We start from the raw sequence: 24,390 nt of genomic DNA on the forward strand, positions 1-24,390 counted from the left end.
GTTAAGGGAGCTACAACCTAGACGTAATCGAGCATGAAGAATTTGGCCTTTTCTGGATCCAGCATTAAATAAAGGATTTGATTTCGGTAGGTTTTTATTCAGATTTGATTTGAAGGCATTGACTGAAGGAGATGATTTGATATGTTGAGGAAGTAAGTTCCAGTCGTTTATTGTCTTAGGAAGAAAGGAAGATTTGTATGAATGTGACTGGCAGAGGATATTTCTGATGTTTCTTTGATTAAATCTAGTATTGATATTATGTTGGTTTTCAGGAATTAGTGAAGACAGGTAGGCGGGTGATAGACCATTGACCATTTTATAGAACAAAACAAGGCGATGTTTTTTTCGTCGTTCTGTCAGAGGTTCCCAACCGAGATCGAATAAGAGTTTCTGGATGTTACAGAGTTTAGTGGCACCGGTGACTATACGTGCAGCCTCGTTCTGGACGGCCTCGATTTCATTCTTAAGAGCTTCTGTACTGTTGTCCCAAACAACATCAGAATATTCCAGGATTGGACGAATAAATGAAAAGTACATTCGTTCGAGACTTTGTCGATTTAATAGAAATTTAAGGGATCTCATTATTCCAATTCGTTGCCAAGCTTTTTTCAAAGTAAAAGATATATGTGAGGACCATTTTAGATCCGAGGAAAAGGTGAGACCGAGATGTTTGTGTTCAGTCACTTCAGTGATTGGTATATTGTTCATATATAATTGAGGATGATTGGGTTTGTAGAGTTTTCTTGAAAAGATCATGGATTCTGTTTTTGATGGGTTGAATGTCACAAGCCATGCTTTGGACCAAGAGTGTATAGTTTCAAGATCAGTGTTCAGAGTGGTACTGGCTAAAGCTGGATCATCTACGATGATATAAAGACTAGTATCATCTGCAAAAAGACGAATTTTAGAACCGATGTTTGAAACAATGTCGTTAATGTATGTTAGGAATAACAAAGGTCCTAGAATAGATCCTTGCGGGACACCAGCGTTGATTGTCGACCAAGAGGAAAATGCATTTGCGTACACAACTCGCTGCTTACGCGTGGAAAGGTATGAGGTTATCCAGTCAAGAAGTAAGCCCTTAATGCCTAGAGAGGATAGCTTATGAAGAAGTCCGCGATGCCACACCCTGTCGAAGGCCTTTGAAACGTCACAGAACACGGCTCGAACTTCTTTGCCGTTATCGAGAGCATTGCAGATGTCGTTATGAAGATATACCAGTTGGTTCACTGTAGAGTCACCTTTGATAAAGCCTGATTGAAGAGAAGTAAGAAGATTGTTTTGAGTGAGATAGTTGTAGAGATATTTGTGAATACACCGTTCCATAAGTTTGCCTATGCAGCTTAGAAGGGAGATTGGTCGATAGTTCGAAGGTTTTGAGGGATCTGATTTTTTAAAAACTGGAGTAACGTTTGCTAGTTTCCAGGACGAGGGGAAGAAGGAATGCGACAATAACTTATTGAAAAACTTGGAAAGGTTCAGAAAGTTCTGCCTTACCTTCTCGAAGAAGTTTAGGGCTGATGAGATCAGGACCACATGCTTTAGATGGATCAATGAGGGATATAGCATCAGAGACGTCTGTTGGTGTAATAAGAATATTCGTTAGGGTAGCTGTAGTAGAGGATGGGCATGGTGGCAAAATTTCATTAGTGTCATCTATGGTGGATTGTGAGCAAAAGAAATGGTTAAGGAGTTCTGTCTTTTCTTGGTCTGTAGATGCTTGTGTATTTTGGTCTTGTAGCGTTGGAATTGTCTGAGCTGTTGTTTTATTTGTTAGTTTTTTAGCAGTTTTGAACCAAAGTTTCGCTGTTATTGTGTTTGAATTTACTTGTTCAATGAGTTTATTTTGGTAGTTTTGTTTTGATATTCGTATTAGTTTTGTAACCTCGTTACGTATTGTTTTAAACATTGTCCAAGCTTGTTCAGTGTTAAGTCGTTTTGCTGTTTTGTGTAACTTCTTGCGCTTCCTAATAGCCTTTCTTATCGTGTTATTTAGCCAAGGAATGTCGTTTGGTCTTATTGTGACTGTTTTATTTGGAATTGATTGTTGTGCTGCAGTTAATATTGCGTGTGTGATGTCTTCAGTGGCTTTGTTAAGGTCAGTGTTTTCTATTATGGTGTCCCAGGTAGTATTATGCAGTATTGTTTTGTATTGATCATAGTTACCTTTGTCGTACAACCATACTTTTCTTTTGAATGTAGTATTTATAGGTTTGTCTAGTTTAAGAACAGCAACAATAGGGCAGTGAAATCGAATCATGTCAGGAATGAATGGATCGGCAACAAAGCTTGTTAGTACATGATTATTATTTTTAACAAAAATGAGATCAATAAGAGAGGATGAGTTTTCTGTGAAATGTGTTGGTGATGAAATTAATTGTTCTGCCTGGTAAGAGGAAATTAGATTTGATATCTTGTTTGTCTGAGTGTTTAGGATGTTGATGTTAAAGTCACCAGCAACTAGGATATTATCACAAGGTTGGTTAAAAGCTTGGTCTATGGACTGTTCAAGAAGAAGCCATTGCTGATTATTTGAATCCGGAGGACGATAGATGCCTCCTACAAGAATGACACGATGTCTGAAATTTATTTCAAGCCAGAGAGCCTCTATTCCAGCAACAGAAAGGTCGTCACGATGTTTGGCGAGAAGGCCATCTCGAATGTAGATAGTGACTCCTCCACCTATGCGATCATTACGATCACAGCGAAACGGTGTTTGAAAGTTAGGTATAAGAAGATCGTCATTTGATATTGCAGGAGATAGCCAGGATTCTGTGAAGATAAGAATATCGTAAGGCTGAGCTTCTATTTCTAAAATGTCAATTTTAGGCTTGAGACTTTGAATATTTAGATGCATAACAGAAAGACCACCACTTTGCAATATTTCACTGTATGCGGATAAAGATGAGTTGTCTGATGAAATTGTACTATTGGGTCCTGGATGTGGGTGTACATTTCCAGAGATTATGAGAAGTAGAGGCAACAGTTGAGAAGATATGTATGTTCGAATGAAAGTACTGACCGTAACAGAATGTACATGTATGTTTAAGTGATTGCAAAAGAAAAGTGTGACTGGATGGCGCTTTTTGTTTGAGTCATGAATTTCCATGATCAAGGAGGCTGATATGTGATTAATATCTGTAGTTTAGCCACCAGTCTTAGATAGAGGTATTTTGCTGCAATAGGGCGGATCCGCCCCTCCGACGACGAGAGAATGGAACGTGCATAAATTACAAGTTTTAAACTAATTAGTGAAAGACGTGTAAAAATGAATATGTACAATCGAGAGTTCATGTTAATTTCCGAAACATTTTGGTCATCGCCATTGAAACTTAACTGCTTAATGTATGAAATAAGATTCTGATCTTTACAGTTGCGAATATGTGATACGTTGTCTCACATGAAGTGTTGGTACCTATGGTGCATTGGCTAGTTATAGACTGTAAATACTTTATAGACCTTAGAGATGTTTAAAAAAAAAAAAGGAAAAAAAGACAACAATAATTTATATACGAGTATAAAATGGGAGATTACTCCAGCAAGCATAATGAGACGGTGTTACGAGTATTCTCCCTTATATTGTACACTTGCTTACAACGAGAAATTTTCGTTTGATTAAAGCTACGTAACCGTTCAATATTGATAACTTTTTAATTTGAGATCGTAGTGATACATGTAAAGGCATAATGCAAGTTATTCCAACGAAACATATGCTTACAAACGTAATTACTAATTTGAAATACGTAATTTAGCAAATTGTATTGTGGCGGGTTGTACCCTCCATAGTTATTGAATTTACCTGCTCGCGCAAGCGCACCTCTAAGTTGTCGTCTGCTAAGACATACAAACTAGTAACGCTGCTAGTCGCTAACGTGGTCATTTCAAAGGACTGCTATGGACAAAGATTTACGAATGTGTTCTAACGGCTAACAAAAAACCAGGTTGGTAAGAATGTTTTAGATATAATTTTTAAAAAATCTGCCTTGAAATTTCTTGGTAGGGATGTAAATGTTTATGAACCTCACAGATCATGTGTTTTGTGCACTCGCATTATTTTTTCCATCACTTGCTTTTTATGTTTATTATTTATTTATTTTTTTTTTTTGCTTTTATATAAGGTAGTTGGGGTTATGTCCTCAACTGTGTATAACTATGAATGCTACGGAAACAGATTTTTATACAATGCAGAATTTCATGATATGCTTATTTTCTTCAAAATTTTAGGGTATACTTCAGTAATTAAAATAGGGTTTTTGATAGATATATTCGGACCGTCGAACCTATGGAATAAATCCGGATTTTAATCAGCGTATTCTCCAGTACAAGATATTTACAATGCAGATTTCAATGAGACTTCTTGACCTTTACCCTGCTAAATTCATAAAATGGACTGGTCTATCATTCAAATTCGGCAGTGCCATTTATTATTTGAAGGGGTGTTCATTGAAAATTTACTGACTGAACAGCGAATAGCGCAGACCATGATCAGCCTGCACGGACTTTATAAACTTCGTGGAATCAAATTCAGTACAATTTCTCGTTTGGCTGCACTAAGCGAAAGAACAGATTACATAATATAGAAAAAAAATGTTGTAATCAACAAAACCGTAACATTCAATTTTTTTTTTCAAACTAGTAATTTGGATCTTATTATTATTTTTTTTCGATTTTCACAAGGTTCTTTTATCATATAAAACGGGCAATTAATTATTCATTATTCAGAAGTTGATACTTGTTTATAAACAAGGTAAAAGTTATCATCTTGTATAACAATATTCACCCCTCCCCCACCCCGAATCAGCCGTTAAAACGCTTTTAGTGGTACCTGGACCTAATTTTCTATCACAATAAACAAAGATATGAATTATTCTTAGCAATATAATATTAAACAGATCTGCAACAAAATCCGTAATTAACCAGATGGCACTGACAAAGGACTAGAATTAGAAGTTACCGAGTTTTTACCATTACTCCTGAGCAAAGATAATTACCATGAAAACTCGTTTTGAGGCAATTTGAACGTTCGTATTAATTACATCGGCAATTGCAAATCCATTCTATTTCAGACCATAATGTGATGTGAACGGCAAATCCATCAATTGCGCTTGCGGTTCATAGTTATTGAACTTTGAAAAAAAAAATCATTTATGATATTAACGTTATATTACTGTCTGTTCTTTTAACAACAAATAGGTGGTTCGTTTCTAAGAGCATCACAAAAAAAAAGTCAGTCTCATGCCACCAATCTTTACAACCTCTTGATAGAAAAAAACCCGCCCACTTTAAATTGCAATTCCGAAAGGCCGCGCTTACATTTCTTTAAATCCTTATCTTTTTAACATTATTTGTCGTTCAGATTCAATTTAGATCTAGCAGAAAAAAATAGTTTTAATCATATTCTAATTAAATGTTCTTTTTGAATTATTTTGGTTACCAATTTTGACTTCTTTGTATTTTTTTTTTGTTAATGACAGCAGATCGTATACAGTGAAAGTATTTTCCATTACACAACCAGAAATCGAAATATTTACCAGATCTATAACCATTGATATGACGGTTCTTTAGTAAATGTTTTGAAACTTTATTCAGCATCTTTTAATAAGTAAATTGTAGGTAGGGAATACTCAAATACACGCCATGCGGACCCGAAATGACAATCGGCATATTCCGTTCGATTACGTATTCTCCGTATGCACGTTCGGCATTCTCCGGTTGTTTCTGTTATGACCGAAGGATGCCGAATTACCATACGAGATGACGTAATCGCACGAAAGATGTCATTACATTTTCACTACTGTGAAACACTTTTTCTTATAGGAGTACTGGCTTGCAATCCAGAAAACAATCATAATGTGAAGCGAAAATTAGTTGTAAAATAAAAATGTCACCCGTTTTGAAACACATCTAATATCTGTTTCAGTTGTTAGTAAAAGTTACACTTTTTGTCGTAACTCTAGAAACGAACAGCAGCTGGTACATATTTTCTTGTCTGGTAATGCATTGGCCTAGATTATTTTTTCATTTCAGCAGATGTTAACTTTGTGGCCATCCGCTGATTGAAAGTTTAATTCACTTCCGGTTATGTTGGATTTACCGGATATTGCAGAAACACGACTAGTTTTAAATGGACAGAAGGAATAAATCGACGCCCTAGAATAAGAAGGGCGTAAGTGTTAGTTACGCCCTTTTATGAATCATACATTTTTTGAAACTACACACCAATGGGCATAATTCTGTAAAAAAAAAAATTGTCACAAACTGCTGTGTTGACGAAATTTACCAATAATAAAAGGGCGTAAGTGAAAAGTTTTTCAGAATCCCAGTAATAGAAGGGCGTATCTGCACTTAATTGTTGTACCAGAAAAATCCACTTACGCCCTAAGAATGTGAAGGGCGTACCTGTGTCATAGACAGTTTTTTTCGTTTTGCCGAAAACTATGATTTTCTACTTACGCCCTTTTAATTCTGAGGCGTCGAAATAAATAAATAATGAAAGCGCTGTCGACCCTCAATATAAGTGACAATTCAAATATGGTAACCATGGTTAATGAAACTATTTTGTCGCAAACAATGTGTTTCCAATAACTGATATCGTCAACAATATGATAAATCAGTTGTCGCAACGAAGATACTGATATTGGAGGAACTTTTTTTTTTTGCATACGACTGACAACACAATAATGACAATAAACAAGATGATAACGAATCACGAGCCATGGTAATTAAACCACTTTGCTTGACATTACAATTTCGTATAGGAAATTGCAGAGCATGGCAGTTAGCGAGACGAATAGATGAATGAAAAAGTAAATCCGGTTTCGTTCTAAAAATAGTAAATAATCAAATAAACGGAGGTTTAAATATATCCTGAATTACAAACAAAATATTTAGAAAATGACGTCAACAACATGGTATAGGTTAATTTTAAATAAATACTTGAACGTCAATACATTTAAGGAATGAGTTAAAGATCCTAAGTATTTCGTTAAAGGTGTGTCTTTCTTGAATTTTGCATAAAATCACAATTAAAACAGAAATGGCAATGAACAAAACAGTCGGAGATATAGAGGTGTTGTCATGGCAGCATTATTCTTTAGGTGTTGTCCTTGGCCTTACATTCACGAGTGTCTCCATTTTTAACATTTTACTTCTGAAATGTTTTTATAATTTACGAAACCATGCGTTGGTCAGGAACTCGATGGCGGTCATCAGCCTTTGTGCAACAGATCTTATCAACGCTGTTATCCTTACGCCGACTTTGTTTTTATGGTTTTTTCTACCTCCACCTAACGATTACAATTCGTGCCTGATTAAGTCATTACCATTTATGGTATCAAATTACACGAGCCTTCTCAACATGACTAGCTTCTGTGTTTATCGGTTCATAATCATCCGGAAGTTAACCGTAGGCAGGTTTAAGGTTCTCACGTCAAAGTACGGCCTCTTCACTTTAATCATTTGGTCGACGGCCATACTTCTTGTGTCTTTGCCATACATGTTTTGGCAAAATTCTCACAAAATAATTTTAGACTGCAGACGGGCCGTATTTTCGGATGTTAGTGCTGCTCTAAGTACATTCTCGTGGTTGTTTGATATTCCATTGATAGCAATGAATATTACACTTTTAACATTATTTGTATTGCTGAAAAAGTACCAAGCTAAAGTCGCAATCGGTAACACATTCGATGTAGGTGAAAGGGAAAACGAAAATTCGATAGTTCAAAGGGCGGGAAAGATAAATGACTTTGTTCATGAAAGAAGTCCAGAAATAAAACTAGCAACAGAAAATTTGAAATCGGAAGGTAAACTGTTTGAAGATGAATCAACTTCTGTAATTAGCCCGGACGTATTTCAAATCCATGTCATACCACTTCGTGCTGAGACTGTAAATCATTTAAAGAAGACAGACAACGAGGAATCAACGGTAAATGACGCTACTACTGAATTAGATGCGTCAAACAAAGTACTGCATGAAAAACAAATAAATGAAATTCGTAAGTCTGAAAACTCTACCCACCCGTAAAACAACTGAGCCCACTCGCGACAAACCCAGTAAATGTGAGGACAGTGGTCATCTCTTCCATGAACTCAAACGATGTAAGTGTAACAGAATTTATTTTGTACTTTTTCCTGTATGTTTTAAAGAAGTTCATAGAAACCCTTTATATATGTAGGCAATTTAAATAAAAGGAACGAATAGACATTTTACGACACATTTCAAGAGCCATTTTATATTGTTTCACGTTTCACAGGTCAGAGCACATTTAAATCCCTTTCTTTCTTATTTTCAGTCTTAGTAACCATGGGGATTTTGGTGGCAGTGTATGACATCACAGTTCTTCCCCTTATCATAGATATTAATATCGGTGCACGAGACCCAAACTTTACGGTACCACATGTGTTAAATAGTTTCTGTTTTCTGAACTCGTTCTGTAATCCGTTAATCTTTTTAATCCGTATAAAGGAAATGCGGATGGAGATGAAAAGACTTTTTCGACAAAGCTGTGGCATTTTATTCTGTAAAGGTTGGTGCCGTAGTGGTGATGATAACGAATAAGGATTACGTCAATGATGTGGCAAACTTTTCTGTTATGGTCAAAAGCGATTCAAAATTACGGCAGCAATATGGCAAAGTTTTGTGCTGTGATTTTTGCTTTAACAAGGACAAAAGCGATTCAAAATTACGGCAGCAATATGGCTAAGTTTTGTGCTGCGATAGTTAGTTTTGTGCTGCGATAGTTGCTTAAACAATGACAAAAGCGATTCACGAATATGGCAGCAACATGGTAAAGTTTTATACTGTCATTATTGCTTTAACGAGGACAAAAGCGAATCAAGAACACGGCAATGATGTAGCAAAGTTTTATGCTGTGATTGTTGCTTTAACGAGGATAAAAGCGATTCATGAATACGATAGCGATATGGCAAAGTTTTACGGTGTGATTTTGCAAAGCGATTCATGAACAGGACAGCGATACGGCAAAGTTGTATGCCATGATCGTTGCTTTTACGAGGATAAAATAAAATCTGTAAAAAGATCCTTTGGAAGCATAGAATGCAACCAAGCAGAATAATAGCAGACTCGGTTTGATTGAATCTGTTCATGAGAAAAACCAATTAATAATTATACGGCAGTTTTATGAGGGTTTTTTTTTTTTGGTCTTGAGCAGATATACTTTCTAAACTTCGAAAAGAGGACATGAATCTGGAGGCGCGCCCCTTTAAGTTAAATAGCACTTAGCAATTATACAGACCTGAATAGCCTAAAAGGACCAACGTCGGAGCCAGCATTCTGTTCTAGTAACATAATGGCAGAAAAGTTCTTGATGACTAATTTTTCACTTAGCATGATCACAAAGGTCTAAATAAAAGATGGTTTTTGTTCAAATTTCATTGTGGAAGTATTTTTGCCATTTTTGGTAGAACAAAATGGGAGGGAATGTTGTATTTGATTAAGTGAAAGTCAATTTTAGTATGAGTAGTACTACAAGGTCACAGCAGTGTTTAAGAGAGTTTACAGTAAGTAGATGTGACAAGAAAAATCTCTCTTAGAAGATATATGATCACTACTTTTCTTTTTGTTTTCTGTCTGTTTATCATATTTCTTCAAAATGAGGTAAGGATTTGTTTTCTGAAATTGGTCTATCTATGTTTGGCAGCTATTTGTCAGCTTTATATCGAATATTTACGCGTATGTGAAAAACAACGACTAAAATTGTTAAGAAACAGCAATAGGTATATTTTGTAGCGTTCTCGAACAACACAGTAATAAACGGCAGATAATATTTATCGGAATAAAACAAAAATAAATGACCAGCAGGTATAATTTTGTAATGTTTTGGAACGATATATTTTGCACCCGCTTCATGCAAATCCATTTGTTTCTATGTATAAGATATCCCGTGTAAAACAGGTTCCAAATTTATTTCTGAAGCTGCATAAAATTGAAAATGAACTTTACAAGGGAAAGCGTAAAAATTGGGAATTTTACACTGAAAACATAATATTGTGTTATTGTGTTACTTAACTTTATTGACCAAAAATATAGTAATCATTTTGAAGTCTAACTTCACATGTATGAAATATTATGTTGACAACACTGATATCAATACAAAGTTCGACGCCTCAGAATTAGAAGGGCGTATGTGGAAAATAATAGTTTTCGGCAAAATGAAAAAAACTAACGCCCTTTTATTATTGGTAAATTTGGTCAACACAGCAGTTTGTAACTGTTACAACAACAACAAAAAATAGAATTATGCCCCTTGGTGTGTAAAAATTGTATAATTCATAAAAGGGCGTAACTAACACTTACGCCCTTCTAATTCTGGGGCGTTGAGTTAATTAAAATATTTAATTGCTCCATTTACGAGTTTCATCTGCCGAATGATGGGAGTAAATTTATTTGTAACCAGAATTGTTATATATCTGCGTTTATCCAAATATTGCGCGTGCTCAAATTTCACATATGTCATGAGGTATTTTATTGCCATGTTTTGAAATAATATCTTGGTAATAAAAGGCTACTTATGTATTGTACTGTAATGTTTTTGAATAACAGAGTAATCAATGGGCAGTACGGTATATTTTGTCATGTTCTCGAATAACTGAGTAATCAATGGTCAGTTAGGCATATTTTGTCATGTTTTGGAATAACAGAGTAATCAATGGGCAGCAAGGTATACTTTGTCATGTTTTGGAATAACAGAGTAATCAATGGGCAGTACGGTATACATTGTCATGTTTTGGAATAACAGAGTAATCAATGGGCAGCAAGGTATACATTGTCATGTTTTGGAATAACAGAGTAATCAATGGGCAGTACGGTATACTTTGTAATGTGTTGGAAAAACAGAGTAATCAATGGGCAGCAAGGTATACTTTGTCATGTTTTGGAATAACAGAGTAATCAATGGGCAGTACGGTATACTTTGTCATGTTTTGGAATAACAGAGTAATCAATGGGCAGCAAGGTATACTTTGTCATGTTTTGGAAAAACAGAGTAATCAATGGGCAGCAAGGTATACTTTGTCATGTTTTGGAAAAACAGAGTAATCAATGGGCAGCAAGGTATACTTTGTCATGTTTTGGAATAACAGAGTAATCAATGGGCAGTACGGTATACTTTGTCATGTTTTGGAATAACAGAGTAATCAATGGGCAGTAAGGTATACTTTGTCATGTTTTGGAATAACAGAGTAATCAATGGGCAGTAAGGTATACTTTGTCATGTTTTGGAATAACAGAGTAATCAATGGGCAGCAAGGTATATTTTGTCATGTTTTGGAATAACAGAGTAATCAATGGGCAGCAAGGTATACTTTGTCATGTTTTGGAATAACAGAGTAATCAATGGGCAGCAAGGTATACTTTGTCATGTGTTGGAATAACAGAGTAATCAATGGGCAGCACGGTATACTTTGTCATGTTTTGGAATAACAGAGTAATCAATGGGCAGTACGGTATACTTTGTCATGTTTTGGAATAACAGAGTAATCAATGGGCAGCACGGTATACTTTGTCATGTTTTGGAATAACAGAGTAATCAATGGGCAGCACGGTATACTTTGTAATGTTTTGGAATAACAGAGTAATCAATGGGCAGCAAGGTATACTTTGTCATGTTTTGGAATAACAGAGTAATCAATGGGCAGCAAGGTATACTTTGTCATGTTTTGGAATAACAGAGTAATCAATGGGCAGCAAGGTATACTTTGTCATGTTTTGGAATAACAGAGTAATCAATGGGCAGCACGGTATACTTTGTCATGTTTTGGAATAACAGAGTAATCAATGGGCAGCACGGTATACTTTGTCATGTTTTGGAATAACAGAGTAATCAATGGGCAGCAAGGTATACTTTGTCATGTTTTGGAATAACAGAGTAATCAATGGGCAGCAAGGTATACTTTGTCATGTTTTGGAATAACAGAGTAATCAATGGGCAGCAGGTATACTTTGTCATGTTTTGGAATAACAGAGTAATCAATGGGCAGTAAGGTATACTTTGTCATGTTTTGGAATAACAGAGTAATCAATGGGCAGTAAGGTATACTTTGTCATGTGTTGGAAAAACAGAGTAATCAATGGGCAGCAAGGTATACTTTGTCATGTGTTGGAATAACAGAGTAATCAATGGGCAGCAAGGTATACTTTGTCATGTTTTGGAATAACAGAGTAATCAATGGGCAGCAAGGTATACTTTGTCATGTTTTGGAATAACAGAGTAATCAATGGGCAGCAAGGTATACTTTGTCATGTTTTGGAATAACAGAGTAATCAATGGGCAGCAAGGTATACTTTGTCATGTTTTGGAATAACAGAGTAATCAATGGGCAGCAAGGTATACTTTGTCATGTTTTGGAATAACAGAGTAATCAATGGGCAGCAAGGTATACTTTGTCATGTTTTGGAATAACAGAGTAATCAATGGGCAGCAAGGTATACTTTGTCATGTTTTGGAATAACAGAGTAATCAATGGGCAGCAAGGTATATTTTGTCATGTTTTGGAATAACAGAGTAATCAATGGGCAGCAAGGTATACTTTGTCATGTGTTGGAAAAACAGAGTAATCAATGGGCAGCACGGTATACTTTGTCATGTGTTGGAAAAACAGAGTAATCAATGGGCAGCAAGGTATACTTTGTCATGTGTTGGAATAACAGAGTAATCAATGGGCAGCAAGGTATACTTTGTCATGTTTTGGAATAACAGAGTAATCAATGGGCAGCAAGGTATATTTTGTCATGTTTTGGAATAACAGAGTAATCAATGGGCAGCAAGGTATACTTTGTCATGTGTTGGAAAAACAGAGTAATCAATGGGCAGCAAGGTATACTTTGTCATGTGTTGGAAAAACAGAGTAATCAATGGGCAGCAAGGTATACTTTGTCATGTGTTGGAAAAACAGAGTAATCAATGGGCAGCAAGGTATACTTTGTCATGTTTTGGAAAAACAGAGTAATCAATGGGCAGCAAGGTATACTTTGTCATGTTTTGGAATAAAAGAGTAATCAATGGGCAGCAAGGTATACTTTGTCATGTGTTGGAATAACAGAGTAATCAATGGGCAGCAAGGTATACTTTGTCATGTGTTGGAAAAACAGAGTAATCAATGGGCAGCAAGGTATACTTTGTCATGTTTTGGAATAACAGAGTAATCAATGGGCAGCAAGGTATACTTTGTCATGTTTTGGAATAACAGAGTAATCAATGGGCAGCAAGGTATACTTTGTCATGTTTTGGAATAACAGAGTAATCAATGGGCAGCAAGGTATACTTTGTCATGTGTTGGAAAAACAGAGTAATCAATGGGCAGCAAGGTATACTTTGTCATGTTTTGGAATAACAGAGTAATCAATGGGCAGCAAGGTATATTTTGTAATGTTTTGGAATAACAGAGTAATCAATGGGCAGCAAGGTATACTTTGTCATGTGTTGGAAAAACAGAGTAATCAATGGGCAGCAAGGTATACTTTGTCATGTTTTGGAATAACAGAGTAATCAATGGGCAGCAAGGTATACTTTGTCATGTTTTGGAATAACAGAGTAATCAATGGGCAGCAAGGTATACTTTGTCATGTGTTGGAAAAACAGAGTAATCAATGGGCAGCAAGGTATACTTTGTCATGTTTTGGAATAACAGAGTAATCAATGGGCAGCAAGGTATACTTTGTCATGTGTTGGAAAAACAGAGTAATCAATGGGCAGCAAGGTATACTTTGTCATGTGTTGGAATAACAGAGTAATCAATGGGCAGCAAGGTATACTTTGTCATGTTTTGGAATAACAGAGTAATCAATGGGCAGCAAGGTATATTTTGTCATGTTTTGGAATAACAGAGTAATCAATGGGCAGCAAGGTATACTTTGTCATGTGTTGGAAAAACAGAGTAATCAATGGGCAGCACGGTATACTTTGTCATGTGTTGGAAAAACAGAGTAATCAATGGGCAGCAAGGTATACTTTGTCATGTTTTGGAATAACAGAGTAATCAATGGGCAGCAAGGTATATTTTGTCATGTTTTGGAATAACAGAGTAATCAATGGGCAGCAAGGTATACTTTGTCATGTTTTGGAATAACAGAGTAATCAATGGGCAGCAAGGTATACTTTGTCATGTTTTGGAATAACAGAGTAATCAATGGGCAGCAAGGTATACTTTGTCATGTGTTGGAATAACAGAGTAATCAATGGGCAGCAAGGTATACTTTGTCATGTGTTGGAAAAACAGAGTAATCAATGGGCAGCAAGGTATACTTTGTCATGTGTTGGAATAACAGAGTAATCAATGGGCAGCAAGGTATACTTTGTCATGTTTTGGAATAACAGAGTAATCAATGGGCAGCAAGGTATATTTTGTAATGTTTTGGAATAACAGAGTAATCAATGGGCAGCAAGGTATATTTTGTAATGTTTTGGAATAACAGAGTAATCAATGGGCAGCAAGGTATACTTTGTCATGTGTTGGAAAAACAGAGTAATCAATGGGCAGCAAGGTATACTTTGTCATGTTTTGGAAAAACAGAGTAATCAATGGGCAGCAAGGTATACTTTGTCATGTTTTGGAAAAACAGAGTAATCAATGGGCAGTACGGTATACTTTGTCATGTTTTGGAATAACAGAGTAATCAATGGGCAGCAAGGTATACTTTGTCATGTTTTGGAATAACAGAGTAATCAATGGGCAGCAAGGTATACTTTGTCATGTTTTGGAATAACAGAGTAATCAATGGGCAGCAAGGTATACTTTGTCATGTGTTGGAAAAACAGAGTAATCAATGGGCGGCAAGGTATACTTTGTCATGTTTTGGAATAACAGAGTAATCAATGGGCAGCAAGGTATACTTTGTCATGTGTTGGAAAAACAGAGTAATCAATGGGCAGCAAGGTATACTTTGTAATGTTTTGGAATAACAGAGTAATCAATGGGCGGTACGGTATACTTTGTCATGTTTTGGAATAACAGAGTAATCAATGGGCAGCAAGGTATACTTTGTCATGTGTTGGAAAAACAGAGTAATCAATGGGCAGCAAGGTATACTTTATCATGTTTTGGAATAACAGAGTAATCAATGGGCAGCAAGGTATACTTTGTCATGTGTTGGAAAAACAGAGTAATCAATGGGCAGCAAGGTATACTTTGTCATGTGTTGGAAAAACAGAGTAATCAATGGGCAGCAAGGTATACTTTGTCATGTTTTGGAATAACAGAGTAATCAATGGGCAGCAAGGTATACTTTGTCATGTGTTGGAATAACAGAGTAATCAATGGGCAGCAAGGTATACTTTGTCATGTGTTGGAAAAACAGAGTAATCAATGGGCAGCAAGGTATACTTTGTCATGTTTTGGAATAACAGAGTAATCAATGGGCAGCAAGGTATACTTTGTCATGTGTTGGAATAACAGAGTAATCAATGGGCAGCAAGGTATACTTTGTCATGTGTTGGAAAAACAGAGTAATCAATGGGCAGCAAGGTATACTTTGTCATGTTTTGGAAAAACAGAGTAATCAATGGGCAGCACGGTATACTTTATCATATCTCGTAATAACAGAATATTCAATGGCCAGTAAGTTATATTTTGTCATGATTTAGAATAACAGAGTAATCTATGGCCAATAAGGTATAACAGAGTAATCAAAGGCCAGTAATGTATATTTTGTAATGACAGAGTTATACATGGCCAGTACGGTATAACAGAGTAGTACCGGTACCTGACCAGTGAGGTATATTTTTGTAATGTGTCTGAATAAAAGAGTAATACATAGTTAGTATGATATATTTTTTTGTATGATTTTGTAACAGTTTTGAATAACAGTGTAATAAATGGCTACTAATGTACATTTTTGTAGTGTTTTGGAGTAACCTAGTAAAATGGTCAGTAATGTATACATTTGTTGTTTTGAAATACACAGCAATGCATATTCTTGTAACGAAGTAATAGATGGTTAAAAATAGGTAGAGTTTTCGTAATGATTTTGAGTAAAAGAGTAATAAACAGCCGAATATGGTATATTTTGGCAATGTTTTTTTTTATTTTTTTTACTAATAACACCAACAATTAATAACGTGACATTATAGTGTTCCGGAGATGTCACACTTGGAAATGTACAATAATGTTTACTAAAATAAAATTTCAAAGACAGCTAAAAAGGTTCTGTTTATCTCGTTACCAAAAATACACTCACATGAATTGTGAATTGTGACTAGACAAAAGAAACCTGAATAAACGTAAAAAGTAACGAAAGATAAAATGCGTTATGCTGTTGGTCTGAAATGGATTTAGGCTTCGCCTAAACACTCTATGCTCTAATATGTTTTGCAGTAGGAAAATGTTATATCAAGACCATTATAATTCGTAAATCATAGAAGCTACCTTCACATTCAGATAGTGGCACGACCTGTCCGTCCTTTTTGCACGTGACATTCCTATGCCTGTAACCGACGCCACACGTCACCGAACACGGACCCCACGTAGACACCTCGAATCTGCAGAATAAAACATGACGTAAACTGTAAGTTTACCTAAGAAGCAGATCAGGGGTAGGTTTCGTTTGTTCGATCCTACCATAAGACTCAATTCAAATATTATATCAGCAAAGCATGTAAGTGTCCATGGCAATTTAACCTTGAGACTGTTTATACTTCTATATACAATATTACAACTACAGAAAAATATGGTATAACATTTTTCTTGTATAAGTGTTTTGATTAATATAACGTTATGATATCAATTTGACATACGTAATGAAAATATTTTAAAAAATTAATAAATTTCATATCCTTGTTGTGACACCGTGTATACAAACGTCGCCAAATTAAACACAATAACTTGATCTTACTCCATTACTTGCCCTAAACCCAATTTACACAAAGGAATGATACTGTTTGTAGATCGAAATCGTTTAGTGAACATCGTTCTGTCCATGTTATATCAATGAAATGGGTAAGTAATATATCTATGTTGCCTGTTATACAGGATAAGGCAGTCATCCACCCAACTTTCCTGATATTGCTTTCTTGCTTGATACTTTTTCCATACTTTGACACATATATTTAGGAAGCAGAGATTGTTCGCTAGTCATTAGTAGCTTTCTCAATATTTTTAACCATGTGAATTCCTGTGAGCAGTAGCATATTTTAGAAAAAATGTCCATTTGTTGACAAACTTCAGTACAAAAACATATGTCATACTTTCTGCGGGGCAGTTTATCTTAAAATTAAGATTTAAAGTACATAAGCACTACCTGTTTTAGATAAATATACACTTAACTGCATCAGTTTCAACTGTATATTTTAAGAACATCTGTATTAAAAAAAAGATTTAAGAAATTTCATAATTCTGTACCAGCATCAAACAAACTAGTTCCTGATTCTGGTTATTCGTATTACTGATTAGGAATCTTCCAAATCCGTCAAAACTGCAGTATGTTGCAGTATGTTGCGGAATGTTGCAGTATGATGACGTACACACAGAACGTGTATTTTTTTTAATTGTAAATGAGCCGCGCCATAAGAAAACAAACATAGTGCGTTTGCGACCGGCATGGATCCAGACCAGCATGCGCATCCGCGCAGTCTGGTCAGGATCCATGCTGTTCGCTAACAGTTTCTCTAATTGCAATAGGCTTTGAAACATGCGCAGGCTGGTCTGGATCCATGCTGGTCGCAAACGCATATGTTGCTTTTCTCATGGCGCGGCTCAAATGAACTTTTCCAATGTCAGGTACTATTTTAAAACCCAATACCTCTTCTCTCATGTCAGGATAGGTAAAATCATACTAACAAATAAATTTTAACTTTCTGTAACATTCAAAGCAATTACATCAAAAGAAAAATTCAGAGCCAACAGTGTCCTTAATGCTTGATTATACCATGCTTTTTGAGCTTAGAAAAAGTCCCCATTAGACGATATTATTAATATTATTATTAATTATTATTATTAAGATAAGTAAATGTTTTAACAACATTAAATAATACCCTTTTTCTAATGTCATTTTCATTTCTATTTCCGTACTTGAAAACCATGGCAACCGTTTTATCCACATTCACAACAATACCCCATTTTGTACAATAATAATGCAATTTGTTAAGGAGGATTAGTAATCCTTCCTTGGATTAGGAAAATAATTCTGTTTCATCAGCAAACAGCAGTAAAAATAGCTGTATTTCTTCCAACCTAAACGTATCCTATTTTTAACTGTTTCGTTTTCTATCGTTTTACAGCTCTGCCCAATTTGCAAGTGCAAATGGGCGTATTATGCACCGATAGGCGGATACTTTGTTCTAAGTGTTGTTTTTTTCGTAATGAGTTGTATGAAAACTTACCGACTGATTTAAATAGTTATAGAATAAATAGTATATCGTACCAAACCATTAATCAATAAAGTCTCCCAATCAGAAAATTATATTTATACTAAATCACGCACAGTATTCTCTTTATACGTCATAAGTCACCATCTACCGCATCAAAGAAACAATTGTTTGTATAAAAATATTTCCTAGAATATATCATTGAGTTGAACGCCCTTTAACTGTCAGAGTGTCATCCTTGGTCATTATTTTGCTACAGATATACTTTTATTACCAACATGTCAATAAAAAACCTATGTAAAAACATTACTGCGTTACCTCGGCAACACGAACAAATCTTGGAGTCTGGCATCATCAAAGAAATCGTGCTCAGTCACAGAAGAATCTGAAATAGATAAAAATGATTCGTGATTCAACTTTATGCAGAATTATTTCGAGTACTAAATATTTACATGTATACAGGAATTATGAAAATACAATTTAGCTCGAAAATTCGAAGAACAGTGAGAACTATTCTACTCGCCCAAGCGTCGTCGTTGTCATCGTAATCGTCATCGTAATTCTCGTCATCGTCGATGTCACACCTTGGTTAAAGTATCGCGTGCAAGTTCATATCTCAGTAACCATTGCATGCATTGGATTGAAACTTCACACAAGATTTACTATGGAATTACCAAGTCTGATAGACAGGTTGAATTTAATACAAATAATGGCCTTTTTTAGGCTGAGAAAATTCGGTTAAAAGTTTTCACTATCAACCTAACATCTAAAGTTCGACTGAAATTTTCAGAGTATTTCAAGCTCTTTAAACCAACTGAATTAATCAAGTAAGATAGCGCCTTGGTTGAACTTGTTTCAAATTATGGTCATTTTTTTCTTCTTTGAAAAATCGGTTAAAACTGTGCGTGGGACTAGCTATTAAGGTCTATCTCAGGAACAGCCACACTGAAATTTCACTCAATACTTCCTAGTCATTAAACCAACTGAATTAACAAAGTAAGATAATAATTGATTGGATGGCTCTTTTACGACTTAAAAAATCGGTTAAAAGTTTGCGTGCAAGCAACTATCAAGCCATATTTCAGTAATGACTGAAACTTCACACAAGACATCCTTCTCATTAAACGTACTTGAGAAAAAAACACGCACAATATGAGTATATCCGCTTTGCAGAGAAGCTTACTATGAAATTCCGACGAATATCAGCCGGGGTTGCTGAGGAATATTCCTGACAAGAAGAGCGCTAAAGTTTACATATGTTGAATAATCAGAGCAATAACGCAAAGGGCAATAAAAATCAATGGATCGGAACATGAATAAGATATACGCATCTCCTATTGGGAGCAAAGCTGCCCGAAGTTTCGCTGAATTCAAGCGAATGGCTGCTGATGAATACTCCGTACAAGAAATGGTGCTATACTTACATTGTATAATCAAAGGGCAATAACTCGGCGAAAATAATCATCACACTGGAACATGAAGATAATAAGCACATCTCCTTTTGAGAGTGAAACTTTCATGGAGTTTCGCTGAATTCCACTAGTGGTTGCTGGATGAGCAATGGTGTACAAATGTTTAATAGTCAAAGCGCAATAACTCAGTGAAATATTATCCAATTGGAACATGAAGATAATATGCGCATCTATTCTTGGGAGTGAAACTTTCTTTGAAGTGTCGTTGTATTCCAGCGGGTGGTTGCTGAGGAATACCCCGGACGAGAAATTGTGATATCGTACTCTTATGTTTTTTAATCAACGGGCAACAACTCGGTGAAACAATTATTCAAAAGGAAAATATAGGTAGTATACGCATCTCCGCTTGGGAGTAAATCTCCCTGTGAAGTTTCGTTCAATTCAAGTGAGTGAATTTTGAGAAATACTCAGGACAATAATATGGGACGGACAAACGGAACAAAATATTGAGGGACGGACAAATGGACAGGCGAAGCGGTGACCATAAGTTCCCACTTCAGGGTGCATAAAATCGAAGGACAATTCAACAAAAGAAGTTCGACATTCTTGGGACGCTCATGACTTTTAGTTAAAACCGGAAAATGATGAAACAGCATAGTAATTATAACATAAATGACCGTTTCTTTCAACTATGGGTGCACTACCTTAAGCGTCAAAGACGCTTTACAAGTTATGAACAAAATCAACATTATACATTCTTTTGTCGAACATACAGTACTGATTTTCATTTCTGTTAATTCAGAGTGTTGCAAATTTCGTATCTTTTTCTAAGAAAAGTTTCAAAATTTTCACACCATATAAGAACTCAAAGTAGCATTAAAGCATTCGCCATTACCGTCTTGCTGGAAACTTCCTGGATCGCAAGACTTGCCGGCGTAACATTTCTGAACTGCTGCAGGTTTGTGTTCAGTAATACACAAATCTGACGACGATGCCCGGCAGACAACTTTGCGTTTCTGTTGGCCGTATCCGCATGACACTGAACACTGAAAGAGAAGTAAAATACATACACGAGACGCGAAGATAATAACAGCTTCTTTCTTAATGTTTAACAAGGCAGTCTGAAAGACAGCTAAATCCCCCGCCACTGTTATGGATGGTGAAAGGGTAGACCTTGAACTGACATAGCTGACTTATGAAGTATGCACATCGCCTTGATGAGGTGATTATTTGACCCAAGTTTCATGAAAATCCTTCAAGGGGCTAAGAAGATACAGAGCTCAAACCTTTGACCTTGAGTTGTGACCTTGACCTTGATTTGACATGGCTGACTCATGAGTTCTTGATGAGGTGATCATTTGATCAAAGTTTCATGAAAATTTTTAAAAGGTTTTAGGAAATACAGAGAGGACACAAAATTGAAGGCTCAATCCTGAGACCCTAAGGTGTGACCTTGACCTTAAGCCTGCATGGCTGACTCATAAGTTCTGCAAATCGTCTTGATGAGGTGATCACTTGACCCAAGTTTCATATGAATCCTTCAAGGGGATTAGGAGATACAGAGTGGACACAAAATGGAAGACTCAAACCTTTGACCCTGAGCTGTGACCCTGACCTTGACCCAACATGGCTGACACATAAATTCTACACATCCTCTTGATGAGGTGATCATTTGACCCAATTTCATGAAAATCCTTCATGGGGTTTAGGAGATACAAAGCGGACACAAAAGGGAAGGCTCAAAACTTTGACCCTAAGTTGTGACCTTGACATTGATCGGGCATGGCTCACTCTTGAATTCTGCACATCATCTTGATGAGGTGATCACTTGACCCAAGTTTTATAAAATTCTTTGAAGAGGTTTAGGAAATACAGAGCGGTCACAAAATAGAAGGCTCAAACCTTTGACCCTGAGTTGTGACTTTGACCTTAAGCAAACATGGCTGACTCATAAGTTCTGCACATTGTCTTGATAAGGTGATCGTTAGACCTACGTTTCATGAAAATCCTTCAAGAGGTTTAGGAGATACAGAGCGGACACAAAATGGAAGTCTCAAACCTTTGACCCTAAGTTGTGACCTGACCTTGAATCAGTATTGCTGACTCATGAGTTTTGCATATCGTCTTAATGAGATTATCATTTGACCAAAGTTTTATAAAATTCCTTTAAGGGGTTTAGGAGATACAGAGCAGACACAAAATGGAAGGCTCAAACCTTTGACCTTGAGTTGTGACCTTGACCTTGAGCCGACATGGGTGACTTGTAGTTCTGCATATCGTCTTGATGAGGTGATCATTTGACCCAAGTTTCATGAAAATCCTTCAAGGGGTTTAGGAGATATGGAGCGAACACGAAAGTGTTACGGACAGAAGGACGGACGGAAACCATTCGTGGCGGGGGATTAAAAACAAATTCTTATTTGTTTACTTTTAGTTGCTATGACTTTGATGACAGGAGCACGAAGTATAATCTAAAGATATGCGTAGTATAAGATTATTCTACACCGAGGTATGTCTGAATAAATCATTCTGACCTTTTAAGTATTTGTCAGAATTCTATTTTTAAATCTTTTAGTAACCATGACTTTGACCCCATCGACCACAAATGCAACCATCGTATGCTGTCTGCTTACGAAATTTCATTGCAACGTCTAATCCCCAACTCTACATATTGAGCAGAAATCGTCGCTGTATTAATAATAACAGCGACCTTGACTGGCCCTAACAGCCCCAATACGCTCCCAGACAAGGTCCCTATTTAAGCTCGCTGTAAACGAAAATATCTAAATATTATTGACTGGAAACTTTTACCCTGTTTATTGGAAAAGCGGCCTTGATCTTGATTAAAGCGCGTTCGAATGCCATTCAACCTTTTTTTTACACTGGGAGGTACCTACATATCAAGTTTTATTGCAAATCGAATTCTTAAGCGGAAGTCATTTATCGTCTTTCAGATCCCAGTAGCCGCAAGTTCAATCCCAAGCTAGATCTTCTTTTAAGCTATACATCACGTTCGATGACATTATGCCAGTTGGACCCGAAGTTATTGTTCGGAGACTTTTTGAAGCCTACCGTACACCAGAATATTCATAAAATATATGCCTGTTAAAATGTTTGCAGGTGAAATAATTACAAATGATGTCATAAATTCATCTTCAACTTTGTGATTATCTTTTGTAACGGGCAAAATTAGGTCTATAAAAAACATTAAAATCATAAGGGAGTTATTTACGCTAAAATGGCATCGAAATTGCCGTTGATTCTGGTGAGAATAGAGGCTTGAACTCAAAGTTTTTCATATCAGTCCAGCTAATTCCTATTTGTATCAGTTGTATCTTTCCTGGTAAGACCCTCTGAAAAATCTACATTACAGTATTTCTTAATCCAAGCATGCAGAACTACCATAATACAATGAAGAACTGTACTTTACATGAGACCAGGGTCCGGTCAACCATTCGGGACAATCTCCGAGGTAACACGGCGCTTTTCCTTTCGGTCTCACATCCCTGCACTTCCGGTCTGGCGCGTGCTCTGTGCTGGAGTTATGATGTTTAAGGCAAACCACACGGCGATACTTGAAACCATCCCCACACGTGCGACTACAAGAGCCCCATTTTGAGGTGTGCCACCTGTATAAAATATTAAGACAATCCGTTTTATATATTTAGAGGTTCGTCACCTGCATTAAAGAATTAAACATATCTGAAGACACATCGCTAATAAGAATACACAATACACATTTAAAGGCTTGTCACCTATCATTGCCATCGAAACAGTATGCGGTGATCCTATTGGACCATCTCATTTTTAAGTCAAAATCATGATATCACGACAATGAATGTCAAACAAAGGGAAATCTCTATCGATCTTAACTTTTTTTCACCCTACCAATTTTAACAACTATTTTGACTCTACATATCGATGTTAACTTTTTTCACCCTACCAATTTAACACCTATTTTGAGTCTATAAATGTTAACGTTTTCACACTACCAATTTTAATACCTATTTTGACTCTATCGATTTTTTCACCCAGTCAACCTTAATACCTATTTTGACTCTTATTTATCGGTGTTAACTTTTTTACCCTACCATTTTAACACCTATTTTGAATGTATCGATGTTAACCTTTCCACACTACCAATTTTAATACCTATTTGATTTTAAGAGTTGCCCTCTACTGATCATGTGTCTAGTTTATTATTATTGAAATGTGATCTCATGCTTATGTTATATACACACTGTATAATAACTACACCGGTAGCCGTGTGTTTGGATCTGTCCAATATGGCCTCTCCCGAGCAAAAAATGTCCATCACGTAAGTTTTGATATTTTCTATGATTAAACACAAATTTTTACATAAAGATTTATTTAGGTTTCAGTTTTCATTCCAAGGTTCAAGTTATTCGATACAAAAAGATCAGATCATTCCAGCTTTAATTACTAAGTGATAAAAACGTGCAGATTATGGGAATCAAGAAGCGAAAACGAAACTTTTAAATGATGTAAAATATCAAAACTCGTGTAATTGTATCAGAAAAATCAGTTATGAAGAAAGAAGAAACATTTTCACATATCTTGTCATCTGTCTCTAAACTGAAAGTATAGTATTTTTGAGAAAAATACCATCGTAAGTCAATCACATGTATCAGATGTGTAAC

The 24,390-nt window shown here is 36.0% G+C and overlaps 1 protein-coding gene across 5 annotated transcripts in view; it reads right to left on the reverse strand.

Annotated features, from left to right (window-relative positions):
* Positions 1–24,390, reverse strand: part of LOC123565467 (protein madd-4-like) — a 118,382-nt gene that overhangs the window by 12,280 nt on the left and 81,712 nt on the right. For all 5 annotated transcript variants that reach the window (XM_053549532.1, XM_053549530.1, XM_053549531.1 and 2 more), the window contains exons 6-9: positions 23,160–23,358; positions 20,625–20,775; positions 18,636–18,702; positions 16,381–16,493 (exon numbers count right to left, since the gene is read on the reverse strand). In XM_053549532.1, the coding sequence (XP_053405507.1) occupies positions 16,381–16,493; positions 18,636–18,702; positions 20,625–20,775; positions 23,160–23,358 (530 nt within the window). The remainder of the gene's footprint in view (positions 1–16,380; positions 16,494–18,635; positions 18,703–20,624; positions 20,776–23,159; positions 23,359–24,390) is intronic.

The sequence above is a fragment of the Mercenaria mercenaria genome, chromosome 8 (assembly GCF_021730395.1).
Source record: "Mercenaria mercenaria strain notata chromosome 8, MADL_Memer_1, whole genome shotgun sequence".
Taxonomy (NCBI): domain Eukaryota; kingdom Metazoa; phylum Mollusca; class Bivalvia; order Venerida; family Veneridae; genus Mercenaria; species Mercenaria mercenaria.